The 23,775-nt window shown below is 47.0% G+C and overlaps 1 protein-coding gene across 4 annotated transcripts; it reads left to right on the forward strand.

The window, feature by feature from the left end:
* The first annotated feature begins 403 nt into the window (after positions 1–403).
* On the forward strand, positions 404–23,775 carry HSPBP1 (HSPA (Hsp70) binding protein 1). 4 transcript variants are annotated; one of them, XM_030197853.1, is made up of 9 exons: positions 404–633; positions 1,431–1,517; positions 8,330–8,529; positions 9,527–9,719; positions 9,807–10,031; positions 11,015–11,170; positions 19,058–19,154; positions 19,520–19,631; positions 22,909–23,775. In XM_030197853.1, exons 3-9 carry the CDS (start codon positions 8,404–8,406, stop codon positions 22,987–22,989), a joined length of 990 nt encoding a protein of 329 aa, XP_030053713.1. In that variant the 5' UTR covers positions 404–633; positions 1,431–1,517; positions 8,330–8,403; the 3' UTR covers positions 22,990–23,775. The 4 variants fall into 4 exon arrangements, with proteins under 4 accessions (XP_030053713.1, XP_030053712.1, XP_030053714.1 ...); XM_030197852.1 differs by having other exon boundaries at positions 404–619; XM_030197854.1 differs by lacking the exon at positions 1,431–1,517.

Below are 23,775 nucleotides of genomic sequence, written 5' to 3' on the forward strand. Positions count from 1 at the left end.
TGCACAAACATAGAAGAAAGCCAGTCCCTTCTCAAAGAGCTTACATAAATAAATAAATAAATAAAGCAAACAAATCAATTATGTGTAGAGGAAAGAGGAGAGGAGGGTAGGTGGAGGCGAGTGGATACATACAAGTCCCTTACAGCCCAACTCCCCCCCCCCTCCCCTTCCTAACTGTATAGACAGGAGTGGACATCAGTCTGTTCACTCCTCCCACTCCCAGGATACTATATACAGGGCAGCGCTCAGACCCTGCAGTTGCACCCCCTCCCCACAGAGACACCTAGTTGAAGCCAGGCTAGATGTAGGGCAGTAGCCCCGCCCCTCCCAGGGCACTATTTATAGTACATCAGCCCCTCCCCTTCCCAGGACACCGTGTATAGTACCGCACCGGCGATTCACATAGTCAGCCTTCATGCCAGCGTCGGGGCCTCTTCTCAGGCGTGTCCCACCTCTGCGGAAAACGCGACGTTGCATTACAGTAGGGACGCGCCTGAGGAGAGGCCCCGACGCAGGCAAGAAGGCTGACTATCTGAATCGCCGGTGCCGGACGGAGAACGCTTCAGGGCTGTAAAAACGGCCACGCGGATGGGAGAGGCAGGAGAAGGTCGTACGGGAGGTGAGAGGACGGAGGTAGAGAACAATATTGTAATGTGGCGGCGGCGGCGCATAGGCGCCATTTTTTCTAAAAGTCTGTTTCGCCGCCCACCCCCACCCACTTGCAATAGAAATAAAATAAAACGTGGAAAAGAAAATAATCGGAAATAAGCAAATGTTGGTAGATGACAGTATATATAAGTATAAATCATTTCAGTGACAGTCTAACAGAATGAGGGATGGGATAGGTGAGAGACAGGGAGATGTGCATGCAGATATGAAGGTGACAAAGCAGTACAATTTTATTGTTTATAATTGGCTAGAAGGGGTTAGAAATGATGTGGGGTCTCAGACTAGATTGATGGTCTTTCTAATTGTGTAAGGTAAACATGACCGCAGATAAGAGCCGAATGGCCCATCCAGTCTTCCCATCCTCCGTTACCAATAACTCCTCCTTTTTCTAGGGGAGCCCATATGCCTGGCCCATGCTTTCTTAAATTCTGACAGCCTTCGTCTCCATGACCTACACCGAGAGGCCATTCCACCACCCTTTCCGTGAAAGAGTATTTTATTAAATTTTTCCTAAGCCTGTTTCCTCTTAACTTTATATAATGCCCCCTCATACCTGAATTTTCATTCATTTAAAAAAGGCTCACTTTCTGTACTTTAACACCACTAAACATCTTTATCGTATCCCCTCTCTCCTGCCTCTCTTCCAGCGTATACATGTTGAGCTCCATAAGCCTGTCCTTATATGTTTTATGACAGAGACTGTTTACCAATTTGATAGCCGCCCTCTGGACCGACTCCATCCTGTCTATATCTTTCCGCAGGTGACTCAAAACTCAAAAGTACTGGATTTCAGACGTGCTGATTTCGATAAAATGAGGGAATACTTGAAGAAGGAGCTGACAGCAAGGGTAGGCATAGCAGAAGTGAAAGCACAATCGTCCAAGCTGAAAAGCTGCTATAAATATGACAACAGATCTTTATACAAGGAAACAAAACAAACAGGAAGCCTATATTGTTCTCCAAACAAGTGGCTGAAAAAATAAAAGCAAAAGAGGCTTTGTTCAAAAAAATACAGAAAAGCTCAAAGAAATGAAGAGGGAAATATGACTAGTGAAAGCGCAGGCAGAAGAAAAAAAATTACTAAGAGAAGTGACTAGGCTTTTTTTCAGATATATTGGGGAAAGGAGAAAAGCTGTGAATGGAATTGGAAGACTGAAAGATGCTGAGAATAGCTTTGTGGAAAGTGATGAGGCTAAAGCATATGTGCTAAGCAAATATTTCTCGTTGGTGTTCGCGAAAGAAAATCCTGGAGAAGGACCAGGGTTGCTGTCGAGGGTAAATCTGGGAGTGGAGTGGATATTGCACCGTTGACAGAAGAAAGCGTTTATAAACAACTTGAAAATCTGAAAGTGGACAAAGCTATGGGGTACAACCCAGGATACTGAGAGAGCTCAGAGAAATCCTGGTATGACCTCTTATGGATTTATTTAATAGATCTTTAGAGACGGAAGAGGTTCCGTGATATTGGAGACAAGCGGATGTGGTCTTTCTTCACAAAAGTGGGGACAGGGAAGAAGTGGGGAAACTACAGGCCGGTAAGCCTTACATCTGTGGTAGGAACAATAATGGATTTGCTGCTGAAGGAAAAGAGAGTTAAATTTCTAGAATCTTAACAGGTTGTAGGATCTGAGGCAACATGGCTTTCCTAAAGGAAAATCCTGCCAAATGAATCTGATTTATTTCTTTCACTGGGTGACCAAAGAACTGGATGAAGGACGTGCTAGATATAATCTATTTGGATTACATAAGAATAACTATACTGGGTCAGACCAATGGTCCATCTATCCCAGTATCCTGCTTTCCAACAGTGGCCAATCCATAAGTACATAAGTAATGCCATACTGGGAAAAGACTAAGGGTCCATCGAGCCCAGCATCTTGTCCACGACAGCGGCCAATCCAGGCCAAGGGCACCTGGCAAGCTTCCCAAATGTACAAACATTCTATACATGTTATTCCTGGGATTTTGGATTTTTCCAAGTCTGTTTAGTAGCGGTTTATGGACTCGTCCTTTAGGAAACCGTCCAACCCCTTTTTAAACTCTGCTAAGCTAACTGCCTTCACCACATTTTCCGGCAATGAATTCCAGAGTTTAATTACACGTTGGGTGAAGAAAAATTTTCTCCGATTTGTTTTAAATTTACTACACTGTAGTTTCATCACATGCCCCCTAGTCCTAGTATTTTTGGAAAGCGTGAACAGACGCTTCAGATCCACCTGTTCCACTCCACTCATTGTTTTATATACCTCTATCATGTCTCCCCTCAGCTGTCTCTTCTCCAAGCTGAAAAGCCCTAGCCTCCTTAGTCTTTCTTCATAGGGAAGTCGTCCCATCCCCGCTATCATTTTAGTCGCCCTTCGCTGCACCTTTTCCAATTGTACTATGTCTTTCTTGAGATGCGGCGACCAGAATTGAACACAATTCTCAAGGTGCGGTCGCACCATGGAGCGATACAACGGCATTATAACATCCTCACACCTGTTTTCCATACCTTTCCTAATAATACCCAACATTCTATTCGCTTTCCTAGCCGCAGCAGCACACTGAGCAGAAGGTTTCAGTGTGTTATCGACGACGACACCCAGATCCCTTTCTTGGTCCGTAACTCCTAACGTGGAACCTTGCATGACGTAGCTATAATTCGGGCTCTTTTTTCCCACATGCATCACCTTGCACTTGCTCACATTAAACGTCATCTGCCATTTAGCCGCCCAGTCTCCCAGTCTCGTAAGTTCCTCTTGTAATTTTTCACAATCCTGTTGCGAGTTAACGACTTTGAATAACTTTGTGTCATCAGCAAATTTAATTACCTCGCTAGTTACTCCCATCTCTAAATCATTTATAAATATATTAAAAAGCAGCGGTCCTAGCACAGACCCCTGAGGAACCCCACTAACTACCCTTTTCCATTGTGAATACTGCCCATTTAACCCCACAAGTACCTGGCAGGAACCCAAATAATAGCACCATTCTATGTAACTAATCCCAGGGCAAGCAGTGGCTTCCCCCATGTCCATCTTAATGACAGTATATGGACTTGTCCAAACCTTTTTTTAAACCCAGATATACTAACCGCTGTTACCACATCCTCCAGCAGTGAGTTCCAGAGCTTAACTATTCTTTAGTGAAAAAAATATTTCCTCCTATTTGTTTGAAAAGTATTTCCATGTAATTTCCTTGAGTGTCCCCTCATCTTTGTACTTTTTGAAAGAGTGAAAAATCGATTTACTTCTACCCTTTCTACACCATTCAGGATTTTATAGACCTGGATCATATCCCCCCTCATCCTTCTCTTTTCCAGGGTGAAGAGCCCTACCTCTTTAGCCTTTCCTCATACGAGAGGAGTTCATCCCCTTTATCATTTTGGTCATTGTTCTTTGAACCTTTTCTAATTCCGCTGTATCTTTTTGAGATATAGTGACGATAATTTAATGCAGTCTTCAAGGTGAGTCACACCATGGATTGATACAGAGGCATTATAATATTCCAGGAATAACATGTATAGAATGTTTGTACGTTTGGGAAGCTTGCCAGGTGCCCTTGGCCTGGATTGGCCGCTGTCGTGGACAGGATGCTGGGCTCGATGGACCCTTGGTCTTTTCCCAGTATGGCATTACTTATGTACTTATGTATTTTACATCCCTTTCCTAATAATCCCTAGCATCCTGTTTGCTGTTTTTTTTTTTGTCACTTACACACACCAAGCAGAATATTTCAGTGTATTGCCTACAAGAACACCTAGATCTTTTTCTTAAGTGCTGAACCCCGTCAGGTAACTATGATTCGGATTATTCTTCCCAATGTGCATCACTGTCCATTTGTCCACATTAAATTTCATTTGCCATTTGGTCTTCCTGCAACTTTTCACAGTCTACATGTGTTTTGACAACTTTGAATAGTTCTGTATCATCTGCAAATGTAATCAACTCGCTCGTCTTCCGATTTCCAAATCATTTATAAATATGTTAAATAGCACTGGTCCCAATACAGATCCCTGTGGCACTCCACTTTTCACCCTGCTCCATGACAAAAATGGCCATTTAATCCTACCGTCTGTTTTCTATCCAATAACCAATTCCTAATCCACAGAAGGACATTGCCTCCTACCCCATTACTTTTAAATTTACTTATGAGGAACTTTATGAAAACCTTTCTGAAAATCCAGATACACTACATCAACCAGCTCACCTTTATCCACGTTTATTCACGCCTTCAAAGAAATGAAGCAAATTGGTGAGGCAAGACTTCCCTTGGCTGAACTCATTCTGACTCTGTCAGATTAAACCATGTTTGTCTTGTGTGTTCTGTAATTTTATTTTTTGTAATAGTTTACACTATTTTCTCCAGCACTGATGTCAGGTTTACCAGTCTGTAATTTCCCGTATCACCCCTGGAACTCTTTTTAAAAATCGGAGTTACATTGCAGCAGACTCTTGAATAAGCTGATAGGGCTGAACTTAGAACCCAAAGCGGTGAACTGAATTGGAAACTGGTTGACTGACGGGCAGCAGAGGTGGTGGTCAATGGAATCGGCTCTGAGAAAAAGAAAGTGAGCAGTAGAGTGACTCACGGGTTGGTGCTGGGGCTGATTCTGATGACACGAAGATAGCCAATAGAGTGGATACCACAGAAGGAGTAGAAACTGGGATCTCCAAAGGTTAGAAGAATGATCAAGGGTCTGGCAGGTAAAGTTTAATGCAAAGAAGAGCAGAATGATGCACTTGGGGTGAAGAAATCCAAAAGAGATGGACCAGGTAGGAGGAGAGAGATTGGTAAGTACAGCTCAGGCGCGGGCGGGGCCTTTGTGGTGATGTATCTGAGGATCTGAAGGTGAAGAAACAGTGCGACAACGCGGTGGCTGCAGCCAGAACGATGCTAGGATGCATAGAGAGGGGTATAACCAGCAGAAGGAAGGAGGTGTTGATGCCCCTGTACAAGTCGTCTGTGAGGCCCCACTTGGAGTATTGTGTTCAGTTTTGGAGGCTGTATCTTGCTAAAAATGGAAAAAGACTTAAAGTGGTTCAGAGAAAAGCAACAAAAATAGTATGGGGTTTGTGCCGCAGGGCAGACTGGATGGACCGTACAGGTCTTTATCTGCCATCACTTACTATGTTACTACTGTGTTTTATGTAAGATGGCATGAGGAGAGACTTGATGACCTTCATATTATACCCTGGAGGAAAGGAGAGACAGGGGTGATATGATACAGACGTTCAAATATTTGAAAGGTATTAATCCACAAACAAACCTTTTCCGGAGACGGGATGGTGGTACATAAGTATTGAAAATCTAACAATTACTGGAGAACTCAAGCTCTAAATAAATTATTACAAACTGGTCAGTGGAGCTTAAAGTGAAAATATAGCAAGTTTTAAAGTGTCCCTTAAACAGGAGGAAAAATCCAACCTCTACAAACTTTGTCTAACAAATGGAACCTCAAACCTCCAACAAGGGACCATACCCAAGTACTTGTAACACCTTGTAAATACTGGAGTAAATTCCTATCATTGGTTCCTACTAAGAAAGGAGAACAGAAAAAAAGCCCAACCGAAAAAACTCATCCTAAATGAGAAAACCGTATGGGTTAAAAAACTGTCCTCCTTTCTTGTATATAAATAGACACTGTAAAAGGAACACCAAAACCTAACCTACCTACGCTAACCCCAACCCAGAACCAAACTATTTAATAGGAGACCCCTCAGAAAAGAGAGCCCTAAGTAAATTATTCAAACACTAGAGCAGTAGGGAAAAAACCCTACCCTGCCCTCTATTAGAAAAACTTAGAAGCCCTCCGTAGCCAAGCTTCCAAAACGTAAAAAGTCTTATACTTAGCTTTGTCCCCAACTCGAAAGCTTCAAAACAAGCCTGCAAAGATGACGTATCAGGAATGCTGGCCACTAGCGATCTGCAGACCCTCAAGGGCTCCGGAGCCTCACTCAAAATACCAAAAATTCAACGACAGGCGCCGACCCTCCAACAAGAGAGCCTTGTTTCGCGTGGCTGCCTCAGGAAGGGCGCTTGAAATCCATCCGCTACTGAAAAATGACGTTGGAAACTGAGTCTCTGTCGTATAGGTGCCACAAATGGAATAGGAGCTGGCGAAACAAGGCGCTCTTGTTGGAGGGTCGGCGCCTGTCGTTGAATTTTTGGTATTTTGAGTGAGGCTCCGGAGCCCTTGAGGGTCTGCAGATCGCTAGTGGCCAGCATTCCTGATACGTCATCTTTGCAGGCTTGTTTTGAAGCTTTCGAGTTGGGGACAAAGCTAAGTATAAGACTTTTTACGTTTTGGAAGCTTGGCTACGGGGGGCTTCTAAGTTTTTCTAATAGAGGGCAGGGTAGGGTTTTTTCCCTACTGCTCTAGTGTTTGAATAATTTACTTAGGGCTCTCTTTTCTGAGGGGTCTCCTATTAAATAGTTTGGTTCTGGGTTGGGGTTAGCGTAGGTAGGTTAGGTTTTGGTGTTCCTTTTACAGTGTCTATTTATATACAAGAAAGGAGGACAGTTTTTTAACCCATACGGTTTTCTCATTTAGGATGAGTTTTTTCGGTTGGGCTTTTTTTCTGTTCTCCTTTCTTAGTAGGAACCAATGATAGGAATTTACTCCAGTATTTACAAGGTGTTACAAGTACTTGGGTATGGTCCCTTGTTGGAGGTTTGAGGTTCCATTTGTTAGACAAAGTTTGTAGAGGTTGGATTTTTCCTCCTGTTTAAGGGACACTTTAAAACTTGCTATATTTTCACTTTAAGCTCCACTGACCAGTTGGTACATAAGTATTGCCATACTGGGGACAGACCAAAGGTCCATCAAGCCCAGCATCCTGTTTCCAACAGTGGCCAATCCAGGTCACAAATACCTGGCAAGATCCCAAAAAAGTACAAAACATTTTATACTGCTTATCCCAGAAATAGTGGATTTTCCCCAAGTCCAATTTAATAATGGTCTATGGACTTTTCCTTTAGGAAGCCGTCCAAACCTTTTTTTATTTAAACCCCGCTAAGCCAACCGCCTTTACCACATTCTCCGGTAACGAATTCCAGAGTTTAATTACACATTGAGTGAAAAAAAGGTTTCTCCGATTCGTTTTAAATTTACTACTTTGTAGCTTCATTGCATGTCCCCTAATCCTAGTATTTTTGGAAAGCGTAAACAGACGCTTCACACCTACCCGTTCAACTCCATTCATTATTTTATAGACCCCTCTCATATCTCCCCTCAGCCCTTGAGGTTGAAGGGAGGCAGGAGTAACGTCAGGAAGAACTTTTTTTTACAAAGTGGGTGGTAGATACCTTGAATGCCCTCCCGTAGGAGGTGGTGGAGAAGAAAACAGTAATGAACTTCAAATATGTGTGGGATAAACACAAAGGAATATGTATAGAAGGCCCAGTACGAAACAACCTTATCAATGATTAGATGGTAACGCAAGTAATTGGGAAGCGAAGCCAGTGCCGGTCAGACTTCTACAGTCTGGCAAGGACAAATCAAGATCAAGTTTGCATATGTAGTATCACATCATACTTTATGCTATGAGTTTATCTGGTTGGGCAGACTGGATGGACCGTACAGGTCTTTATCTGCTATGTTACTATGTAGTGAGAGGTTTAAATTGTGAGGGATGGGGGGAATCATCTTTTTTTCAAATTTTATTTTGCTGTTTTTCAGATTAACTTGCTGATATTGCAAAGTCTCCTCTGGCAGACGAAGGCAGAAGACATTAATTAACAGGAACGCAGAGGATGGCAGACGGAGGATCCGAGAGAAATAGACAGCTGCCACAGAATCTGCAGGGCCTCCTGCGCATGGCCGTGGAGGCAGGAGCAGCATCCGGAGAGGGCAGCGCCGCCGAGCCCATGCCGCAAGAGGTGAGGAGAGATCCTGCTGTACCCTCATTCTGAAATTACTGAATTTTCTGTCTAGTACAATGGAATGTGAGCCCAGCAGCTTTGATCGATCACCATCAGCAGAGAAATGAGGAAAGGGCCAAGTGTCCCTTGATCCCGCTGATTTCTCTCAGCAAAGATAAATTTGAGATGTTACATTGTTACTGATGTGAGGAGGAACAGAGCCTTATAGAGGGGTATTTTTAATTTATGAAATCTTATAGAAAATATGACAGCAGTTGGGATCCTTGTTCTACAGCACTACAAACCAGAGGATCCTCTGTGCCCCTCCCAGGCTTTACCCCTCACTCCACCACCACTGAGGATCCTCTGAGCTTATCCCAGGATTTACCCCTCACTCCCCAATTTAGACTAATGAACTGTCGGCATGTGTGGGATCCTGGTGTTCTGTTCCACTTTCCCATCAATTTTATTTTTCTCTGATCACCCTGAGGCTTACTTGGCATCATAGAACAACAACAGGGGGTATCTGAATTCAGGAAAAATACTGTACTGATAAATGTAAAAGATGAATACAGCTGAAGAGCAGTTCTTCATCCCATCCCCATGCAGATGTCACACTAATACACACCTAAAGCATGAATACAGCACGGACAGCTGAAGAAGAGACCCAGGGAAGGAATTTAGTTTTTTAAATAGGTGAAGGATAAGCAGGGACTTGGGCATAGTATAGGCCTCCCACTAAACAAAATAAGTCAAATATAACATAAAGCCAGAGTTGTATCCTGGGAAGGGAGAGCTCAGTGTAGAGAGCAGGTGTTTTGGGAACGATACCTCGAGCAAACAGCCACTTAGGAGGCAACATTTTTAGGGAATTCATGGACTGGCGGGGCTGAGCCTGCAGAGGCTCCCTTCCCTTCTCTTTGTGGTATGATCTTTGTACTAACGGACTGTTTTTCTCTCTTTTTTTTAAATCCTTTCTTCGCGCCTTCCCACTCCCCGTCCTTCCCCTTGTCAGAGACGGCAGTGGTTGCAGGAGGCCCTGGCGAGTGCCTTTTTGGGGCCGGCAGATGAGGTGCAGCAGATCAAAGAGTGCCTGCAGTGTTTGCAGGGGGAGCCCGGAGACGGCGTGGAGGAGGAGGAGGAAGAGAGGCGAGAGCAGGCCCTGGATTTACTAGCTGACCTGTGCGAGAACATAGACAACGCCGCAGGTAAGTGAACAAGACAGGGTGAGGGGAGAGATTTAGGCTGAAGAGCAGATCAACACCTCTTCTTGTCCTTACTGATTTCTTTTGCAGACTTCTGTAAACTGGACGGAATGCGCCTGCTGGTGGAGCGCTACCTGGAGCGGCCAGAGGCGGAGCTGCGGTGGAGGGCAGCGCACCTGGTGGGCACTTGCAGTCAGAATGTGCCCTTCGTTCAGGAGCACGCCCTGGCCCTGGGCGCAATGGGAATGCTGCTGAGGCTGCTGGACCGGGACCATCACGAGACCGTCAGGGTGAAGGCCCTGTTTGCAACCTCTTGTGAGTGAAGCATCTGAGGGGCATCACTGGGGGGCGAGAAGGCCTTGTACAGAGGCCTCCGACACAGCTGGGATTCTATTCTATGCACTTCTCGTGTACTGCCAGCTTTCCCGAAAGATTCAAAGCCGTTAACAAGCAGGAAATAACCTGCACATATGAAAAAAATTACATATTATAATCCCCTAAGCGTTACAATCATTTTACATCCATACTAAAGCTCAAACAAAAATATTTTAAAAGCCTTTCTAAATGCAAAGTATGATGGTGCAAGCAAAAACGCCCATTTCGGAACAAATGAAACGGGCCCTAGGAAGGCTATCATGTAAGCGTTTTCTCGTCTTTCTCTCCCCTCCCCTCCCATCCATACCTCAGGTCACAGCAGCGGCAGGCTTGGCTTGCGTTGCCTCCAGCCTTCCCTTGCCTTCCCTTTCAGTGTCCCTCCCTCCTCTGACATCATTTTGTCTTTCCGCGAGGGCGGGACACAGGGAAGAGAATGCTGGAGGCGAGCTGACGTAAACTCATTAGTATATGGTTACGAACCCAGCCAGTGAGCCATCCAGGGAGGCAGCTTGACCAATTATTATATAGAGAGAAATCTAGTATCTTAACTGCCTGAAAAGGAAATAAACTCTCTGGAACAGTTTTTAAACATATATTTTTAAGTGTGGAATAGCCAATTTGTAAAGTGAGCAAAAAAACAATTACTGCGCCCAGAGGCTGGAAAAAACAAATGATCCACAGATTGATTTGAAAACCAAGCAAGCTTAAATCTAATCTGCTGATCAATAGATAGCCAATGAAGATTTCTCATAAAAACAGTCACAGATTCAAAATAACCTCTACTGAAGATCAGTTTAACCACTGTATTTTACTATGACCCAGCCCGAGTCGTAGTATTGTCACAGGGGGCTGCCGATTTCTGCAGCTTGCTCGCTCACTCGCTCGCTTTCTTGTTTCTCCTCCCCTCTGCTTCTCTGCCTTAGGTCTGGTACGGGAGCAGGAGGTCGGCTTGCTGGAGTTCCTGAAGGAGGATGGTTTCTCCGTGCTGATGCGGGCCATGCAGAGTGACGTGATGAAACTGAAGGTCAAATCGGCCTTCCTCTTACAGAACTTGCTTCTCAGCCACCCTGAGCACAAAGGTAAGCAGGTTGGGAGGCTGGGGAGAGATTCTAGTAGAAGAGAGACAGGGACATTCGCCCGACTCTTCTGTGTGGCCCAGCTTTTGGGGGGGGGGGGGGGGGTAGATGAGTGAAAAGGCTACTCAGAACAGCTCCTTGTCCACAATCTATACCCCTGGACCATGTGAGTAAGTATTCACATAGCTGTGGCCATTCTCCAACCTTCTGCCCTCTGTCGTTCAGTTACTGGAAGAATAGTCTAGTGGGTGAAAAAGCAGGAAACCAGGGTTCTCTTCCTGCCGATGCTCCTTGTGACCTTCGACAGGTCACTTCACCCTCCACGGTCTGAGATACAGCAGAACATGAGGCCCGTCAGGAAGGTTAATACCTACAGTACCTGAATTGTACCTCGCCTCGAGCCCAGACTTGGAACAGGGCACGTCATCAATGCTTTGTGCCTATTATTCTGATCTGCCACTCAAATTCTGGATTGATTATGTACAAGCTAATCGACTGGCCATTCCCGCCCCCGCCGAGCGTTGTTTTAGATACCACTGGGCAGGCTTGTTTCTCTACATTTGGCGCCTGGCCTCTGGAATCCGCCGGCGTTAAATCATGGATATCTGAGCAATACCTTCTTACCAATTATTGAGGCTAGCGGCTTGTCCTTGTCCCCCTTCCCCCCCACCCCTTTTTATTTACTGTTTCTTTTTATTATGGGACTTCAGAATCTTATTACTTTTTGTCCTTTCCCATATTTGCTACTCTGGGATTCCGGAATCTTGCTACTCTTTGTTCTTTTCCCATATTTGCTACTCTTTTGGATTCCGGAATCTTGCAACTCTTTGTCCTTTTCCCATATTTGCTACTCTTTGGGATTCCGGAATCTTATTACTCTTTGTTCTTCCGGAATCTTATTACTCTTTGTCCTTCTCCCTTATTCGCTACTCTTTGGGATTCCGGAATCTTGCTACTCTTTGGGATTCTGCATGGAATCTTGCTACCCTTTGTCGTTATCCCTTATTTGTCCTGTTTGTCTGTCCTAATTAGATTGTAAGCTCTGTCTAGCAGGGACTATCTCTTCATGTTCAAGTGTACAGCGCTACGTACGTCTAGTATAGCGCTATAGAAATGATTAGGCTATTTTGCTAGAGTCAAATTTGTCAAGGGCTATTTTGTTACCAGGCTTTTTTGTCGGGGCTGTTATGTCAAGGTGCTGTCAATATAGCTCTAATTAACTGCAAATTTCCCTAAAAGGGTTCAGTGCGGTGTTCAAAAATAATACAAACAGACCATCATAAATTTACAACTTCCTCAGCGACCCTCCAGACCGGTCAAGACGCTTGGGTTATGCACGCCTACCAGCAGAGGGAGACTGAGAACACTAAAACTTAAACCAACATAAGCTAGCAGCCAAACCCCCAGCAGCCAGTAAATCTCAGTCTCCAGCAGAGGGTAGACGTGCAGCCTGAGCAGTCAGTCTGGTCTAGTAGGATTAGATTTACTTGGATAGTACCCTGTACTTGGAATTTTGAGAGCTTCGGGATAAGCGGGTCCAGTGGGATTCACTTTCCTCTGGGGAATTTAGGCTTTGTGTGGCTATTCCTCTGCTGGCCTTTGGTTAGGCAGCCCTGTGCCTCGGCTCCTCTAGTGATGAACCTTGAGAGCCATAGCTTCTGGCAGGTTTAAGCTCTTTGCTTCTCTTTCTGAGCTCTCTGCCTTTTGCCTCGGCTCCTGCTCTGTAGGAACCTTGAGTGCTTTAGCCCCTGTCAGCTTGTAGCAACTGGGCTCTGGTGTGATTGTGAGTGTAAAAAAAAAAAAAAAAAAGAGGAGCCTCAGACAGCGTTTGGCTGTTTGGCAGTGCTTTGCTGGTTGTTTGGGAAGCTGACAAAGAAGCCTGTGAATTTTCAGCAAGTTTGAGAGAGCTGGGGCGATTGTGTATTTTTGGTGTGTGTATCGCTTCAAATTAGCGATGTTGGCGGGAAAGCCATCGCGCTGGCGTTCCTGTGCGCGAAGGGGCATAGACGCACCAGGAGCTCAAAGCCGCTTCTGCGGGGAGCCTAAACAGTCTGATTCTTCGCCTCCGGTGTTGGCTGAGGAAGTTTCGGGTAGCAGTAAGGCTTTGCCTGGCACTGATTTGCCCTCCGGGGCTGTAGCAGCGGTTCCGATTTTGGCGGGAACCGCCGCCATCTTGGATTCGGGCGTCCCAGGGGGATCGCGCCCCGTGTTGGATGCTCTGGGGCAGAGTGTTTGCAGGCCTCCTGAGGGTGCGGGGGCCATGGGGTTCTCTCCTGAATTTATTTGGGCCATGTTTCAGGCTTGGCAGGCAGGCCCTTCTCAGGCAGATTCTTCCAAGGGAGCAGAGCCTTTGGTAGCTAAGCGACAGCGTCTGGATTGGTCAGAAGATCCAGACTTGTTTTCTTTGCCTCCCTCAGACGACGAGGGTAGTCTGTTGGGGGATGAGTTCCTGGGGGACAAGTTCTCTGAGGAGGAGGGGCCCTGGCCAGGCGAAGATCCCTCAGTGGTGCGTATTTTTCCCAGGGATGAGCTCCCGGAGTTGATTGAGCAGGTAGTGTCCACTCTTTTAGGTTTGAGTCTATATCCTATTCCGCAAGAGGATAAAGACTCCTTTAAGTCGCCGACAGTGGATGCGGTGGTGACCGCGGTTACCAAGGCTACAGCTATTCCGGTTGATGGGGGGCTGCCCTCAGAGATCCGTAGGATAGGAGATTAGAGTCTTTCATTCGGCGCAGTTTTGATCTCTCGGCATTGTCCCTTCAGGCTGCTCTGTGCGGGGGTTTAGTAGCCAGGGCGTGTTTCCGTTGGGCTGAAAGACTTTTGGATAGCCCGGCCTTAGATAGGGCTTCCTTGGTGCAGGAGTTAGCCAAGTTAGAGATGGGCTCTTCTTTCCTGGCAGATTCTAGTTATGATCTCCTGAGAGCTTCTGCTAAGAATATAGCATTGGCAGTTGGAGCTCGTCGGGCTCTTTGGCTTCGTGGTTGGACGGCGGATGCGGCGTCAAAGTCCAAGTTATGTTCTCTCCCTTCAAGGGGACCTTGCTGTTTGGAGAAGAGTTGGATAAGTTGGTTCGTGGCCTGGGAGAGTCCAAAATGCCGCGATTGCCGGAGTTGCGCCCCAAAGCAGGGGGTCAAGGTATGGCAGGGCGTGCGCGTTTCAAGGATACTCGGCGCTATAGGCTGGGTAGGTTCAGTGTTGCGCCTAGAGGTCGATATTTCCAGCGTACTCAGCCCTTTCGTGGAGGTCGGTGAGGGGGCCGTGACGCACCGGGGGGCAGTCTGTCCTCCGGACGTGCTTCTCAATGAAGGTGTGCGGGTCCAGCCTCTGGTAAGGGTAGGGGCTCGTTTGAGTCAATTCTATCAGAGGTGGACCCATATCACGTCGGATCAGTGGGTCCTCGAAGTAGTGCGAGACGGGTACGTGCTAGAATTCGAGACGTTCCTTCCAGATTTTTTCGTCGCCTCTCCGTGCCGCTCTCGGGTCAAGGCCAGGGCGATTCGGCAGACGCTTCGTCGGCTACTAGATCTGGGGGCGGTCGTTCCCGTGCCAGTTTCAGAAAGGGGGACAGGTTGTTTTTCGATTTATTTTGTGGTCCCCAAGAAGGAGGGTTCCTGCCGGCCTATTCTAGATCTCAAGAGGATCAACGAGGCTTTGAAGGTGCCCTCATTTCGCATGGAAACGTTGCGCTCGGTTATTGTAGCAGTGCAGAAGGGCGAGTTTCTCACGTCATTGGATCTGACAGAGGCTTATCTTCATATTCCCATTCGGGCGGCCCATCATCGGTTTCTCCGTTTTGCAGTTCTGGGGCAGCATTTTCAATTCTGTGCGCTGCCGTTCAGTCTGGCTACGGCGCCTCGTACCTTTTCCAAGGTTATGGTGGTCGTGGCGGCGGCCTTGAGGAAACGAGGGTTGGTACACCCGTATCTAGTACCGTCTCAGTCCCTTGAATATCTGGGAGTTCGATTCGATACGGCGAAGGGCCGGGTGTTTTTACCAGCAGTTCGAATTGCCAAGATGCAGTTATTGATTCGTCAGTTTTGTGCCAAACGATTCCCATCAGCTCACTCTTACCTTCAGATCTTGGGGCTCATGGCGGCATCGATAGAGGTAGTGCCGTGGGCCAGGGCTCACATGAGGCGGTTGCAGGTGGCCCTCTTGGAGCGGTGGTCTCCTCAGACTCAGAGCTTGGACAAAAGACTGCGCTTACTGGATCCGGTCCGTCTCAGCCTGCGATGGTGGCTTCACACGCCGAATCTGGAAAAGGGCATGCCCTTGGATCCTCCGGAGTGGATGATCTTAACGACGGATGCCAGTCTAGCAGGTTGGGGGGCGCATTGTCTCGGGGAGATAGCTCAGGGTCGCTGGTCAGAGGAGGAAACCTTGTGGTCCATAAATCGGTTAGAGACTCGGGCGATAAGATTGGCTTTGCAGTCCCTTCAGTATCTTCTCGAGGGCAAGGCAGTTCGGGTTCTATCCGACAATGCCACGGCGGTGGCGTACGTAAATCATCAGGGGGGCACCAAGAGTCGAGAGGTGGCAGAGGAGACAGTGGAGTTAATGTGTTGAGCAGAACTCCATCTTCAGAGTCTTTCGGCAAGTCATGTAGCCGGGGTAGACAACGTCAGTGCGGATTTTTTGAGCAGGCACACGTTGGACCCGGGAGAGTGGTCGCTACATCGTCCATTGTTCCGTCGCCTAGTGAAGGAGTGGGGTCTTCCGGTGATAGATCTCATGGCCTTGTCAGCCAGTGCTCAAGTGCCCAGGTTTTTCAGTCGGCGACGAGATTCAAGGGCCGAGGGGATCGATGCTCTGGTGCTCTCGTGGCTTCCTCACCAGCTGTTGTACGTGTTTCCTCCTTGGCCATTAATAGGAAGGATAGTTCAAAGAATAGAGCGGTACGCCGGGACAGTTATTCTTGTGGCTCCGAATTGGCCTCGTTGGCCGTGGTTTGCCGATCTAGTACGTCTGGCGATAGGCTGGCCTCTCGCACTGGAGGAGTCGGTGGTGTTGGTGCAAGGCCCAATCGTGATGCCAGACTCGTCTCCGTTCTTGCTTACGGCCTGGTTCTTGAGAGGGACAGGCTGAAGAAGAAAGGTTTTTCAGCTAAGGTGATTGAGACTATGTTGCAGTCCCGTAAACGGTCCACGTCCTTCGCGTATGTTAGAGTGTGGTGGATTTTTGAAGGCTGGTGTGAGAGTCGATCTTGTTCTCCTTGGTCTGCTTCCGTTCCGGAGGTGTTAGAGTTTTTACAGGATGGTGTAGATCAAGGTCTTGCTCTCTCCTCTTTGAAGGTGCAGATTGCGGCTCTGTCGTGTTTCCGGGGGAGGATACGGGGAGTTTCCTTAGCGTCTTCTCCTGATGTGCTTCGTTTTTTGAGAGCTGTGAAGCTGATTTTTCCTCCTCGTCGGACGGTTGTACCGCCGTGGGATTTGAACCGACCACTCTCCCGGGTCCAACATGTGCCTGCTCAAAAAATCCCCCCTCGTTTTCTATTTCTGTTGATGGCTCTCTCGTTCTCCGTGTCTCCTCAGCTCGAAACCTTGGGGTCATCTTTGACTCTTCTCTCTCCTTCTCTGCTCATATCCAGCAGATTGCCAAGACCTGTCGTTTCTTTCTTTACAACATCCGTAAAATCTGCCCCTTGCTTTCCGAGCACTCTACCAAAACCCTCATCCACACCCTTGTCACCTCTCGTTTAGACTACTGCAATCTGCTTCTTGGTGGCCTCCCACTTAGTCACCTCTCCCCTCTCCAGTCGGTTCAAAACTCTGCTGCCCGTCTCATCTTCCGCCAGGGTCGCTTTACTCATACTACCCCTCTCCTCAAGACCCTTCACTGGCTCCCTATCCGTGTTCGCATCCTGTTCAAACTTCTTCTACTAACCTATAAATGTACTCACTCTGCTGCTCCCCAGTATCTCTCCACACTCGTCCTTCCCTACACCCCTTCCCGTGCACTCCGCTCCATGGATAAATCCTTCTTATCTGTTCCCTTCTCCACTACTGCCAACTCCAGACTTCGCGCCTTCTGTCTCGCTGCACCCTACGCCTGGAATAAACTTCCTGAGCCCCTACGTCTTGCCCCATCCTTGGCCACCTTTAAATCTAGACTGAAAGCCCACCTCTTTAACATTGCTTTTGACTCGTAACTACTTGTAACCACTTGCCTCCACCTACCCTCCTCTCTTCCTTCCCGTTCACATTAATTGATTTGATTTGCTTACTTTATTTATTTTTTGTCTATTAGATTGTAAGCTCTTTGAGCAGGGACTGTCTTTCTTCTATGTTTGTGCAGCGCTGCGTACGCATTGTAGCGCTATAGAAATGCTAAATAGTAGTAGTAGTAGTAGTAACTTGGTTTTGGAAGTTTTGGTAGGGCCTCCCTTTGAGCCGTTAGGGTCGAGTACTCTTAAGGATCTTACTTTGAAGTTGGTATTTTTGGTGGCTATTACTTTGGCTCGTCGAGTCTCGGAGTTGCAGGCGTCTTGTCGTGCGCTTTTTCTATCCTTTTCTAAGGAAAAGGTCTCTTTGAAGCCGGTCCCTTCCTTTTTACCCAAGGTAGTGTCTTCTTTTCACGTAAATCAGGACACTTCTTTGCCAGTTCTGGGTGATAAGTTGGGAGATGCGTCTCAGCGTCGTTTAGCTAAACTGGATGTTCGGCGAGTCTTGAAGACTTATTTGGCCAGGACTTGAGAGTTTCGGTCTTCGGATAGGTTGTTTGTTTGTATGGAGGTCTGAAGAAGGGGGCTGCGGCTTCTAAGGCAACTATTTCCAGATGGTTGAAGGAGGCGGTTTCCTCGGCATATTTGCTTAAGGGCCGTAGAGTACCTGAAGTTCTGAAGGCGCACTCAACCAGTGGTGTAGCTTCCTCCTGGGCTAAGAGCGGTTTGGTTCCGCCTCAAGATATTTGCAGAGCGGAGGTCTGGTCCTTGCTGCATTCGTTTGTGAAACATTTTAGGTTGGATGTGCAGGCTAAAGAGGATGCCAGTTTTGGTGCAGCAGTGTTGACTTCTGGAATGCAAGGTTCCCGCCCTTAGGATATATACTGCTTTGGTACTTCCCAAGCATCTTGACCGGTCTGGAGGGTTACTGAGGAAGGTGAAATTAGTTCTTACCTGCTAATTTTCTTTCCTCTAGACTCTCCAGACCGGTCAAGAACCCGCCCGCTGTATACATGTTTCTCTGTGATTCATGTGATTGGTACAGTTTTGGTGTTCATATGGTCTATGTTGCTATAGCTGAAAGGTATCTAAATTTTCAATTTTTTCCTATCTGTATGTTTTCCTTTTCCTCTGCATGTCAGAGAAGGACCGTAGCGCGGTGACGTTCGGTCAGTTGAAGCATGTTCTCAAGTTTTTTGGTTTCCGAGTACAGGGTTCTTTGACCTTTCGGGGTTGTATTTGTTTATTGCTTTCATATGTTTTTCTGCTTTGTTAGAGATTTACTGGCTGCTGGGGGTTTGGCTGCTAGCTTATGTTGGTTTAAGTTTTAGTGTTCTCAGTCTCCCTCTGCTGGTAGGCGTGCATAACCCAAGCGTCTTGACCGGTCTGGAGGGTCTAGAGGAAAGAAAATTAGCAGGTAAGAACTAATTTCACCATAATTATGATAAAATTAAACCGAGGGACAGTAAAATATTTTTAAAAATCTCAATAGGTTACCAAAAAACAAACAAACTATTAAATATGAATAAAAACCATCGTCTACGCCAACACTCACATAAACATTTTAACCCTTTTTCTGAAACCACAAATAATTTTGTTCCCATAGCTCTCGTCCTATGTAGTCACGCCGATCTCCCTGTAGTTCACAGGGCTGACTTGGCACCGCTTGGCTGATCGAGTCACACTGTGTAACTTTCAATGACGCTCTCTCTTTCCCCTTTGCTCCCCAGATACTCTCTGCGCAATGGGAATGGTGCAGCAGCTGGTGGCCTTGCTTCGCACTGAGCACAGCGCCTTTCATGAGCATGTCCTCGGCGCCCTCTGCAGGTAACAGTGCAGGGTTAAGTGGGAGGTGGTCACATGCCAGTGGCCGGCAGCATTAGCGGTGGGCCTGCCGCGCGTTAAAATCCTGCATTCAAACACATTAAGCCCAAAAAGGCTCCCTCGTTTTTGTGCTCTTTGATGAATTATGAATAAGTCCTTTGTATTTCTCAGTTATCTTACTGGGCCTGTATGGAGGGGTGGAAAATAAATGTATACATTAGATTAGATTTACATCTCAACGTCTTCTGCCCGCCCTCCGGAACCCAGTGGGCAGTAAAACCTTTTTAGTTTTAATCTGGCCCACGCAGTTTACAATGGATTGAACAAGAATCCAGCCCTATCTATGCCTGTCCTTTTGTGTGTTTCAGCTTGGTGACGGACTTCCCACAGGGGCTGGAGGAGTGCCGGGCGCCGGAGCTGGGTTTCCAGCAGTTGCTAGAGGAGCGCCGCCGGCTGGTGCAGACACAGGAGGAGTTCCAGGTACGCAGGGGAGCGGATGCGGGTTGTGCCTGTTTCCCCTCTCTAAGGAGGGGGGACAGCGTAAAAGTAAGGACCTCCGGTTCTTTTATTAATGCACGGCCCCTGGCTCCACCGGTTGGTTTTTACCATATTTTTACACATGTAGGGCCAGATTCAGTAGATGGAGCTCAGATTTGGGCACCGGGGAAAATCCGAACTACTACTATTCTGTAAAGGCCGCTCCGGGCTGAGCCCCCTTTACGGAATAACGCTTAAAGCGAGGATTTACGCCGCACAAGTTGGACGCGTAACTCCGGTACTCGAGAACACTGCGCCTAAATGTTTGCAAAACCCCTGACTCTCCCATGTGTTGCCTGTAAGACATTTTGGGGGTGCAGCGTTGCAGCGTGTGGGACGATGCACACACAAATCAAAATTTGTGGCAACGTCAAGAATTGGTTGTTGGCACCTGATTGACTAATTAGTCTGCACGCGCATCTGGGCTCTGCCCCCAAATTTGGGCAGCCTGTACAGAATCTGGAGGCTAACATGCCCATGCATATTGTGCACGCTATAACGGTTTATTTCTCTAAGACGAGCTGATTTGCAACACTTAACTTGTTTTCTAAAGAAAAAGCCTTAAAAACAAACACTCTAACTTTGCAATTAGCACGTCTTAGTAAAAATACACCGTTATAGTACTCACAGGAGTATGCGATATGTAAAACTAAAAACGTGAATAATGCATGCGTTAAATGTGTGAACATACGGTATAATAGACTAGAAATAGCTGTTGTATCTTATAAGACAAACGGATGCCTATGAGTGTTTTGAAAGCACTGGAGGTAAAGCAGCAGAGATCACACCTCAGTCGAAGCTGTGGAATTTTCCGCTTGTTCCCCACTGTGCGTGCAGATCATGACTTCACCAGCGCCCTGTCCAGTCTGCATCCCTGAACACGCCCACATGCAAGCCATAGGCCCGTGCAAATTCCTATGCACGTATCTCGAGGAGCTGTTTTATAAGGAGGACTTTACACTCATCAAATCTTTTCTAACCCCCCCCCCCCCTTGGATTTTGGAAGATGGGGGGGGGGGGCACACGGGTGTTAACCATAAGATGCCTCCTAAAATCCTGTAGCCAGTGCAGGGAATTGAAATATCATTCAACAGCAGAGCTCTCGGGTAACAGGAGCCCAGCGTTTGCCTCTCTAGATTTTTTTTTTTTTTTTTTAGGATCTACGAGCAGCCGTTAAGACATGCAATTAAAAAGAAGCAGGAACCGTTAATTAAGCTGCTGCATAATGTGTTAAAGACCACTTGTCTGCATAATAAGCAGGTTCGCTTTATTCACGCACTCCCTGCTTCCTCTTCTCTCTAGAATGGGGGGAACATCAGGAGCAGAAGGCAGGCTGTGGATGGCAATCGAACGTAGCTCAGATGGTCCCAGAGGCTGCTCTCGGAAGCTTCTCTTTGCAATGGTCTTAATGTTGGCCCACAACTTGTGCTTTTCTCTAGGATTTATAAACCGCTGGATCCCATAAAGTTCAAAGCGGTGTATACAGTCATAGCATTATATCTAAACATAATCATATAATCTATAAAATAAGGACAAATAACCCAAAACCGAATCAAAACTTAAAAAGACTTTCTGAAATAAAGTCAAAATAAGTATGTTTTTGTTTAACAGACTTGGGAAGATTATTCCATATCAAGGCCGTCTGATACACCAAAGACCCGCTAGTGGGGGCATTTTTGAAAATGAAGGGCGTCCATCTTCCAACACATATCGGGAGATGGGTGTCCTTCTCTCAGGGTCGCCCAATTTCGGCATAATCGAAAGCCTATTTTGGTCATCCCCAACTGCAGTCCGTCGCGGGGACGATCAAAGTTCACGGGGGCGTGTCAGAGGCATATTGAAGGCGGGACAGGGGCGTGTTTAACAGATGGGCGTCCTCAGCCTATAATGGAAAAAAGAAGGGCGTCCCTGACAAGCATTTGGTTGACTTTACTTGGTCCATTTTTTTTTCACGACCAAGCCTCAAAAAGGTGCCCGAACTGATCAGATGTCCACTAGAGGGAATCGGGGATGACCTCCCCTTACTCCCCCAGTGGTCACCTACCCCCTCCCATCCTAAAAAAAAAAAAATGTTTAAACTTTTTTGCCAGCCTTTAATGTCATACCCAGCTCCATGACAGCAGTATGCAGGTCCCTGGAGCAGCTTTAGTGGGTGCAGTGCACTTCAGACAGGCAAACCCAGGCCCATCCCCCCCCCCCACCACGTTACACTTGTGCTGGTAAATGTGAGCCCTTCAAAACCCACCCGAAACCCACTGTACCCACATGTAGGTGCCCCCCTTCACCCCTTAGGGCTATGGTAGTGGTGTACAGTTGTGGGGAGTGGGTTTTGGGGGGGGTTCAGCACCCAAGGTAAGGGAGCTGTGCACCTGGGAGTAATTTGTGAAGTCCACTGCAGTGCCCCCTAGGGTGCCCGGTTGGTGTCCCTGCATGTGAGGGGGACCAGAGCACCACGAATGCTGGCTCCTCCCACGACCAAAGGGCTTGGATTTGGTCGTTTCTGAGATGGGCGTCCTCGGTTTCCATTATTGCTGAAAACCGGGGATGACCATCTCTAAGGTCGACCTAAATGTTGAGATTTGGGCGTCCCCGACCGTATTATCGAAATGAAAGATGGCCGCCCATCTTGTTTCGATAATAGCGGTTTCGCCGGGACGTCCTTAGAGATGGGTGCCCCCGTTCGATTATGTCCCTCCCGTGTTCTATGTTTTGACAAGGCTGAAATATTGCCTGTTGGGAGGACCCTGGATAGTAATCAGGGTGACTGGGTAGGGCAGGGATGGGCAACTACAATCCTTGAGAGTGGCAAGCCAACTCAGGTTTTCAAGATTTCCATTTAAAATATGCATGAGAGTGATTTTCACGTACTGCTTCCATTGTATGCAAATAGACCTCCTACACGTTCATTGTAGAAATCTTGAAAACCCGACTGGGTTGAGATCTTTGAGGACTGGTAGAAAGAAGAGCGGAGCAGTTTGTTTTTACTCTGGTGCTGGCGTGGAGCTAACCTTCCCGGTTTCTCTCAGACCCAGAGCTTTATAATCACCCCAGTCATCATTCTCATATTGTAAAGGTCTGCGAAGAAATTTCGCCTCGAGACAACAACCAGTGCCTGCCCGCAAGGTCCTGGAACCTTCTAGTCCAATAGAAGAGGCCGTTGCACAAAAATTAGGACAACATTCACAATCTTTCACACTTTTTTTTTTCTGTGTTTCAACAGGAGGAACTGGAATTTTGTGAGCGCTTGTTGCGCATCTGCTTCCAGGACTCACCGGAAGAGAGCTCTGGAATGGACCGGTGACTCGCCGGCAAGGACTGTTGTTCTCCGTAAGCCGCTTTAAAAGAGCGGCCTGTGATGGACCCGGCAGGAAGTGGAAAGAGAGCCTAAAGGTGTCTCTGAGTTCAGCAAGGGGTGGGACCGTCCAGCCAAGGACACATGCTTTCTCCTTCCGGCCTGTGACATCTCTTTAGTTCGGTTGCCGAACTCGTTCATGAAACCAGGACATTTTGCCCACTCTACCGTATTGCTTAGTTTCTCTTGAATTTTTGAGTTACTGCCCTGTATACTTATGTTGCTGTTCGGCCAGGGAAGTCAGTCAGCCGTTTGGGGTGGGAGGAAGGGAGAGGAAAACTGAATATTTGCTGCTTTTCCCCTCTCCCCTTGAAAAGAAAAGCTATCTATCTTGTCATTTGTCAGTATATATCCTCTGAAGTGCTGGAACATTTGCAGTAGAGTTGCTACAACTGCTAAGCCCTTATTAAAGAAACCATGTCTCCTATTGATGATGTCATGGTTTGGGGTATGATGTAATCAGCGAGACAGGTCCCCCTCCCACAACACCTTTTCTGGCATGGTTTATCTGGGTTATTTGCACAAGCTGTCTAATTTCCTTGTGATATTGGGGAGTGGGGTGGGAGGGACCACAGGTGAAAGAGGGAGAAGCAAACTATGCCAGAAGACCTCGTGCCCTCCGTGGCTGGAAGACATTTAACCACTGGCTTGGAAGAAAGGAAAAAAAATCTACACTCAGAATTATCTACCCTGTGTTATTTGACTTAATAAAATACATCTTTGCTTTATCTCTGA

The sequence above is a fragment of the Microcaecilia unicolor genome, chromosome 3, assembly GCF_901765095.1.
Source record: "Microcaecilia unicolor chromosome 3, aMicUni1.1, whole genome shotgun sequence".
Taxonomy (NCBI): domain Eukaryota; kingdom Metazoa; phylum Chordata; class Amphibia; order Gymnophiona; family Siphonopidae; genus Microcaecilia; species Microcaecilia unicolor.

Excerpts from the sequence above, each read along its gene's own strand:
- HSPBP1 (XM_030197853.1), top strand. The coding sequence starts at position 8,404 with ATGGCAGACGGAGGATCCGAGAGAAATAGACAGCTGCCACAGAATCTG. Across the intron at positions 9,720-9,806 it reads GAACATAGACAACGCCGCAG|ACTTCTGTAAACTGGACGGA; the intron begins GTAAGTGAACAA and ends TTTCTTTTGCAG. Across the intron at positions 10,032-11,014 it reads GGCCCTGTTTGCAACCTCTT|GTCTGGTACGGGAGCAGGAG; the intron begins GTGAGTGAAGCA and ends TCTCTGCCTTAG.